Consider the following 8949-nt stretch of genomic DNA (forward strand, 5'->3'; position numbering starts at 1 on the left):
ACAAGTAAGCATGTTTGTCTTATGTTTGAGTTTATAGAGTATATAGAGATCGAAATGTTTAGTTAGGTATAACTGCCTCACGCACGCATGTCCAGACATGCCCTCAGTTATTGTTTCTCTTAGTTTAGATTAGTGACACTGTTTTATATGTGATTATTCTTCTTTATTGATATGTATATCACTGTTTTTTGGTTTTGATGGAAATTTATCATTCCTTTGGAATGATAATTCAAGATTTGGAGCTGTTTATACCAGATGAGTGATGTAAATCTGACGTGCTCTCTTATTCATATACTGTATGGAGTGATGTTTATCATCTTAAATGGTTGCTTATGGTTTATAATTCACAATGTGATGCCTTATTTTCCTTTATTGAATTGTATATTCTATGGCTAAATGTCACTAATGAGGATTTAGTATGCTTTGGCTGCCTTTGGATGTTTAATATTGTATATGCCCAGCTTAACCTTGTTATTCACTATCGTTTTATGGTGTTTCTTGTTTTCCAGACTAATTCCTCTACTGCTTGTAATACCTACCTGTGACATACCTGTACCTCTGTGGATTGATCTTATATTAATACATCATCTAAACCTGCTCAACTGTCTCCTCATCCTTATATTAAACTGTGCTCTGACAGGCACCCAGAGGGGTTCACTCATCTAATTAAAACCTGATCCAAACAGTCAAAGTCTCCTAAACAGATACCCTTGGTAGTACCATCAAATAATAGCCTATAGCGATGTCATCAGGATACACATACCGGTAGGCAGTGGCCCACCTTACCGGGGGTGACCACGTCGTGGTCCACCAGAATTTATAGTTTACCCACCTCTTTTTTTACCACTACACCTCTGGCTAAGATATATGCTTTTCACTACTCAGTGTTATTTCTATCTACTGTAGGTAATTCTTTTAATTGATTAAATGCTTACACATCGAGTACAGTATAGTCGTTTCTTTCATGCATTATCATAATAAAAACCTTTACAAAACAAGTTGCAGTGTTTTTCTTAATAAACCAGATTCACAATAAAACTTTTACAAAACAAGTTCCAGTGTTTTTTCTTATATAACACTTTCTCTTACAAAGTTACAATCGTGGTTAATAAGCTTATACATATAAGGCATTGGTTAATACAGAATAAATTGCATATATGTTCCACTTACAAGGTTAAAATTGCGGTTAATATCATATTAGCCTATATATATGAGGCATTATAACAGAATAAATTGCATGCTCACTTAACAATATATATATGCTCGTTCTTGGGTTAAAAACGGTAGACAAAAAAACGCTGCACATGTGAACGCATCAAATCGTTTCTTTGAAATTAAAAATGTCGCCGATTTTTATGTTGATAATCTATGTAGGCTATATTCAACCAATATGTTAAAGACAGCATGTTTCTAGGAGACATTGATATTCTGAAACTATATTAGGAATATTTTAACAGGTGCTACTCATAAAAAGCTCATTGTGGACCAGTCTATTTAGAAATATAAACTGGAATAAAGCTTGGTGTATTTGTGAAGCATATTAAATAATAAATAAAAGAGGTTACATTTAAAATTGTACATGGTATATATCCATCTAAAAGTGTGTTGGAGAGGTTTAGTTTAGATATTGATTATTCATGTGATCCGTTTTGTAATTGTATACACAAAAGATTTTTTGGGTGGATGTGGAAAATCTCATTAGAAGGAAAACAAATGTTATAATTAAATTAAATAATTTTGATATGTATGTAGGCTATTATTCCAATGAAAGTAATAATAATAATAATTTACCATTTATTACAACTTTTTATTATTTTGGGAAAATGTACACAAGTAGAAATGGTCAGGATCCAAGCCAAATGTTACTCATTTTCTCCAGGGGACCACTCATTTTCTCCAGGGGACCAAGGATTATTGCACCAGTCTGGAGAACATTGTGACTAAGAAAGACTTTATGAATATACAGTTTTTTTTATTAATAAATGTGTACACTCTGATGTTTTTTTTTTTATGTATTAATATGTAAATTTTGTAAACTATATTGTATACTACTCAAGTTAGTTAAAAAAAAGAGGATGGAGACACGTGTCAGTGTTAACTGAACATCTAGTGGGCACGTCATCATCACATTCTGGAGTAACGCAACACATGTTAAAGGGACAGTTCACCCAAAATTAACATTCTGTCATCATTTACACCCTCATGATGTTTCAAACCTGTATGACTTTCTTTCTTCTGTGGAATATAAAATAAAAATATATTTTGCCATCCTTGATATCAGCTGTAGTCACTGTCACTATGGGTGAATGAATATACATGCCATTTCTTGAGATTAAAACAGTCGTGAATTTTTATTGTAACATCAGCATACAGACATAATGCTTTCAATGATTAAAAAAAAACAAATAAAATAAAATCTTAAAAAAACCCCACATTTATCAGATTTCTTTGTAATGTTAGTATGAATTAATATTTTGTAAGATAGTCAAAGCTGCTATGTATATTTGGTTAAAGCAATATATTTTTCCTAAATCTTCACTAGAAAAGTCTTCAGTTTATGTTTAGCAGTTTTACACACACACACACACACACACACACACACACACACACACACACACACACACACACACACACACACAGCTTGAGCTCACGGTGGAGAATCAGACCAATGATCAAAAGTGGTAAAGCTTCTCTTCCTGAAGAATCGTGATGAAGTCAGCTTTCGCAGCGTCACCGTGTTTGTGTAGGATGGCACAGATCTTTCTCATGCTCTCCTGACTGGTTAAACTTTCATGTGTGATTTCTGAATGTTGTTCCTCATGAATTAGTTCTTGCTGACGCAGTTTATCTGCAAGTATCTTGGCATTTGTAACCCTCTGAATGAGATCTGACCGATGATTTTTAAAATATATTGCTTTATCTGCCTCACTATTCAGATGTGGCTCGTCTCTCTTAGGATGAATCTGATCACTATTCAGATGCGGCTCGTCTCTCTTAGGATGGATCAGATCATCTTTCTCAATTGTTGCAGTCCAGACCTCCTCCTTATCCTCTTCTCTGATAAGAGTCATTTGAAGATCATTCTCCAGACGAGTCTTGACCCTGAAGAAGTTTGGGGGAGCTTCTCTTGTGAGTGTGATCCCTTCTTTGGGATGGATAGTGGAGGCACCAGGAACATCAAGAATGTGTGGCGTGTTCATCCGAATTGGCCTGCCAGGTCTGGGATAATCTATTGGGTCATATGACTTTTCTTTCTTCTCAACCTTTTCTTTTGCATGATCATCAACTGGAAACAAGTAGAGATGTAGAATGAGAGGATCTTTAGAACGCATGTAGAGAAGAAGATCGCAGTGTTCATACAATCCCATTATCCAACTTATAATTAAAGTTGTAATAGAGAAGGATGGTTGGACAATCTTAGCATGGAATCGGGTCAACTGCACAGGTTCTGTGGTTATTCCCTCGTCTTTTACGGTGAGGACTTTCACAGCATCTTTGAGAGAGGGGTCAGACTCTCCTAAACAGGCGTAATGGGGCAGATGAACTTCCTCCAGTTTCCCTGAGATCACCGTCACGTCAATCACTGGACCGATCCGGTTGCACTGCAGCCTCTCCAGCTCTGCGTTGAGGAAGAGTCCGTCTACGGTACGGTACTGAAGGGTGACGACACAGTCACAGACCCATCGCATTCTGGTCCTGACACACTCGTAACGGCCTGGGTCAGTGCTGACCCTGAACTTTGACCCTCCTTCATCTGTACAGGCCGACGGCTCAATCTGAAGCCACTGATCAGAATCAGCTATATGGACACAAGACTGACAGTTCAGCAGTGGGTGAATATCGAGCCCAGAAGGTTTGGGCTGAGAGAACCTGTGAAGAACCAGAAGAAGGCAGAAGCAAAGAGTCAGCTGCTTTTATTCATCTCAGTTAATGTTATTTTCAATGTTTATTAATACATTATTAAAATCAAAAGTTGTATCTGTCAATCAGGGACGTGCACAGGAATTTTGAGGGGCAGTTGCTCTGACCTGAAAAAGGGGCTGCAGCAAAAAAGCCCCCCCCCCCCCTTTTTTTGCCCATACAAATTGCCTTATCTGACCGTGTTTATGTCCAAACTCAATGCCTCATATTATGGTCTTATTATTATTTATAAAGATTGCAAAACGAGATGACAGGTTTATAACTTTGTAAACAGTATACAAAATGTATTAACAATATGTTAAATGTCACCAAAATACACATGAGAAAAAGAGTTCCTCATATTGTTTATTGTTTTTATTTTTTATTTTATTTTTTTATTTTATTGTTTTAAATTTGAAAAGAAATAATCTGGATTGAATTGACAGATGGGGAAAAACTCGCTTCTAATAAAAAAATAAAAAAAGCTTAAATTTCGGGAAAAAATACAATCTTTTTTAACCTTTTGGCTTCCCGTACATTCAGTTGTGCTTCTTGCTCGTATTTAGTTCTGATGGTACTTATGGTAACTGGGCAACTACGCATGATTTGTAGTATGATTGCGTGTTACACCGGTCGCGTGCAGCGCTGCAGCCACGTAAACAGAGTTAGCCCTTCCCCTACTGACTTTCACTTTCGGTGCCCGAATGAAAGTGAATGAGGCTTTGCGATTTTTTTTTTTTTTTTATCTAGGCCTACGTGAAATTCTTTATTTATTTATTTTCCCCCTCGGAAGGGCAACGTGAGTCGAGAAGGGCATATGGGAAGTTGCCCGGGCAACCTGAGCAACCCCCCTGTGCACGTCCCTGCTGTCAATATTATTTAATGGACCTGAACTAACATGAACTAACAATGAACAGTTGACTAACTAACGTTAACAAATACAGTTAATGCATTAACGAATGTTAACTAATGGGACCTTATTGTAAAGTATTACCAACAATTCAAAACCAACAACATACTACGGTGACGCATTGCTGCCACATACATATTATTTTTTCCCCTCAATTATGTCGTAATAACGAGATCTTATGTCGTTAAAACGACATCTTTTTCTCGTAATAACGAGATCTTATGTCGTTAAAACGACATCTTTTTCTCGTAATAACGAGATCTTATGTCGTTAAAACGACATATTTTCTTGGCCTTATAAGGACATGTGTAGTCATGTACAAAATATGCCTTTATCCACATAAAATTGATAGCCTATCACGCCTTTATCACACTTCTACGTTCAAAAAGCTTAAGCAAATAGAAGCAGCCCCCAATCAGGCAAAATTAATCAATGAGGCCTTTTTAAAAAAATATATTTTATATAGGCCTATAATTATCATTTTTTTATATATTAGGCCTATATATAAGATTTATTTTTGTTAATAGGCTATCTTCATTACCTAGAGATATAATTAAACAAAAAGTAGTCAAAACACATCTAACAGAACATAGCCTAAGTTGTTCATTTTTTACAACATTGTGTTCTTATTTTGTTTAATTAACGAAATGTCAATCTTCGTCTTTATAACAGAAGATACAATACAAAAATCTTCAAGATACAGCCTACAATCTTCACATGTATAACGGATTGTCACCTTATAAACAGTCCTTTGTGTGGTGGAATAAGCAATGCTATATAGAAATTAATTTAAACTTTATTTTCTTGTTTTATTAGTTAATTAACTAATTATGCTAACTCAATTTAATGTAAAGAGCTGGAAACTAATTACTAATTAAATAATGTAAAATATTAAATGTAGGCTATTGATTACAGTTGCCATATGATTTTTCTAGACGAGTAGTCATTCATTTAAGCAATTAGGACTAATCGCACATTTATATTCAGTCCTGGGTGCATGTAGGCTATTCTGCGCTCAAGCGCATGCATAAAACTTGCCGCAAAGCACCGGTAAAAGTAGGCTAATGATAATAAATGTGTCTGAAAAAAATAATGAAACATTTAATTGTTTATTAATAAACTAGTCTTTTCTAAATCAGTGTAGGCTGCCTGCAAACATATCTCCATACATCTCTGCTGTAATTTAGCCTAGATGCGCCTTTCATACGGGCAGGATTACATAATCAGATGGTATACCGTATGTATTTGCTTTCAATTGGATTTTTTTTGTTGGTGGACATTTTTTTATAAGCTTTATATAGATAGCTATATTTCTCATGTCTGTGAGGCTTGTCTATACACTGTTTTTCAGTTAATGTTTGAGACGCGCTCCAATTCACAGAGATCATAAGCGCGCCCTGTTCGTTTTATTTTATTTTACCAAAGCACAACGTTTTCTTGTTGTTGTGAGTTTACACAAATAAAAGTAGTTGTGACTGATGTATTATTCTTTTCTGTATGACCAGAAATGATTGAGTATTTTAAGTTGTTTCCACTGTTGATAGGAAAATGCGAGTGATGGCGCCGGCGCCGTCATGCAGTGCGCTCCACACTCCGCACAAACACTCGGATATGCGCTTCATAATAGTGAACATTTATCTAGGTTAACGTTAGAGCGAGCGGCCATGCCAGACGGATAATCCTCTTCATGTTTAACAAATCAAATTCTGTTGCATTTTCTTGCGCCAGTTTGAAAAGGGCGGCTGAAACACTTAACCTATACAGATAAACGCCCAACGCTGGTGTCTAACTAAAATGAAGAATAATGTGTTTATAGTCTCTGCACAGGAGAGACTCTGTGTTGTTTCAAAACAAAGGAAAATATGTATTTATTGGTACTGGCCAAAACATGTTGTGAAATATCAGCATATGGAGTATCAGCACAAACCCAATATGGTGCATCTCTAGTGTTTAGTGATGTATGAAGAACAGAGGATTGAACTATTATTCAGTCTGGAGAAATCCTTCACTAAGACACAGTATATTTCACTCACCCGGTTGTGTGTGTATCACTGTTGTTTCTCTCAGGACGCTGTTTAATGTCACACAGAGACACTGAGGAGTTTTGATCAACCCCAAATCCAGCATAGAGGGGTTCAGTGAATGTGGTGTTGAGTGTGTGTAAGTGTGTGAGTGTGTGTGTGTCAGAGACGCTGTAGAAGGAGAGAGTCCCGGCCGACACGTCCACATACACTCCTGCTCTCTTAGAGGATGAAGAGACGTCAGGAATAACAGTGAAGTTATTATTGTGCCAGACAGTGAATCTGTTTTTATAGCAGATCAGACTCCAGGATTTGTCATTCCATCCAAACCCACAGTCTTCTCTCTCTCCTTTCCTGCTGATTCCTTTATATGACACTGATATACCAGATATAAGACCAGCATCTCCGCTCCATTCAGCCTCCCAGTAACAGCATCCAGTCAGACTCTCTCCACACAGAACCTGAGGAATATCATCATCAAATCTCTCTGGATGATCAGGATACGGCTGACGCTCTTCCACACGCGTCACTGTCCTGTTCTCATCAGACAGAATGAGTTGAGTGTGTGCTGTGTTTGGATCCAGTGTGAGATCACAGGCATCTGAACACAAGAAGAGAAACATTTCACTAAATGACACAAATCAACAATAAATCACTAAATGATTGTGTGTGTAGACCTACATTTGTGTAATCCTGCTGTCATTCTGAACTCTCCACAATGATCCACACTATAAAACACACACATGATTCATATTCATTTCTAGAGGAAACACAAGAGTGTGTGTGTGTGTGTGTGTGTGTGTGTGTGTGTGTGTGAGTGTGACTGAGTGTGTGTGTGTGTGTGTGTGCATCATCGTCCCTTTTAACGCAATTGTGTGTGTGTGTGTGTGTGTGAGTGTGCGCATCATCCTCCCTTTGAACGCGAGAGTGTGTGTGTGAGTGTGAGTGAGTGTGTGTGTGTGCATCATCCTCCCTTTTAAAGCGAGTGTGTGTGGGTGTGTGTGTGTGTGTGTGTGTGTGTGTGTGTGCATCATCGTCCCTATGAACGCAAGAGTGTATGAGTGTGTGTGTGTGTGTGTGTGTGTGAGTGCGCATCATCCTCCCTTTGAACGCAAGAGTGTGTGTGTGTGTGTGCATCATCCTCCCTTTGAACGCAAGAGTGTGTGTGTGTGTGTGAGTGTGTGTGTGTGTGTGCGCGCATCATCCTCCCTTTTAACGCGCGTGTGTGTGTGTGTGTGTGTGTGTGTGTGAGAGAGTGTGTGCATCATCCTCCCTTTGAACGCAAGTGTGTGTGTGTGTGCATCATCCTCCCTTTGAACGCAAGTCTGTGTGTGTGTGTGTGTGTGTGTGTGTGCGTCATCCTCCCTTTGAACGCAAGTGTGTGTTGTGTGTGTGTGAGTGCGCATCATCCTCCCTATTGTGGGATTCCAAATTTATTAAAATGTTTAATTTAGGTTTACATTGAATTATACGTTATTATTATCAGAGTTTTCTAGCAAAAGACTCCGGTCAGTCCTGTTTTACTGAAACTCTTAAAGGCTCTCGGATTTTGTGTTTTAACAAGAGTTCTGCCAGCCCTGTACTCGGGTCTCACCATTTGAATAGATATGCTGAGTGAATTAGGGTGGGCAGCACTCTCGGTCAAGAACCGGTTCCTAAACCTGTCTTTTTGGTTCCTGCCCCTAAATGTATATAAACTGTAAGAAGCTTTCACAGATTCAGACTATGGTGACTGCAGCGACCGACAGCTCGTGTTTTCAATAAACAATCTTGCTGAAGAAACAACCAAGTCTCCTGGTCTTTCGATTCTGAGTTTCCAACACTATGAACGTAAGAGTGTGTGTGTGAGTGTGTGTGTGAGTGAGTGAGTGCGCATCATCCTCCCTTTTAACGCGAGTGTGTGTGTGTGAGAGTGTGTGTGTGCATCATCCTCCCTTTGAACGCAAGTGTGTGTGTTAGGGGTGTCCATGGTTAACCGATTAACCGTTAAAAATTGCGTAACCGAGTGAAACATTTTGCTCAGTTAAGTGGCGTCAATGGCGTGCATTGAATTTAGTTGTAATGCATTTTTGCACCACCAGAGACCGCCAGAGCGCTCCCAGACATTTGTAATGTCCA

The 8949-nt window shown here is 38.1% G+C and overlaps 1 protein-coding gene across 1 annotated transcript in view; it reads right to left on the reverse strand.

Moving 5' to 3' along the window:
- Positions 1–2328: 2328 nt before the first annotated feature.
- The window catches only part of LOC311286308 (uncharacterized protein), a 28934-nt gene continuing 22313 nt past the window's right edge, over positions 2329–8949 (reverse strand). Inside the window, exons 7-9 of the mRNA XM_084402448.1 lie at positions 7513–7559; positions 6844–7432; positions 2329–3870 (exon numbers count right to left, since the gene is read on the reverse strand). Of these exons, the coding sequence (XP_084258574.1) occupies positions 2673–3870; positions 6844–7432; positions 7513–7559 (1834 nt within the window). The 3' untranslated portion in view covers positions 2329–2672. The remainder of the gene's footprint in view (positions 3871–6843; positions 7433–7512; positions 7560–8949) is intronic.

This window comes from Rutilus rutilus, assembly GCF_951802725.1.
Source record: "Rutilus rutilus genome assembly, chromosome: 2".
Lineage (NCBI taxonomy): Eukaryota > Metazoa > Chordata > Actinopteri > Cypriniformes > Leuciscidae > Rutilus > Rutilus rutilus.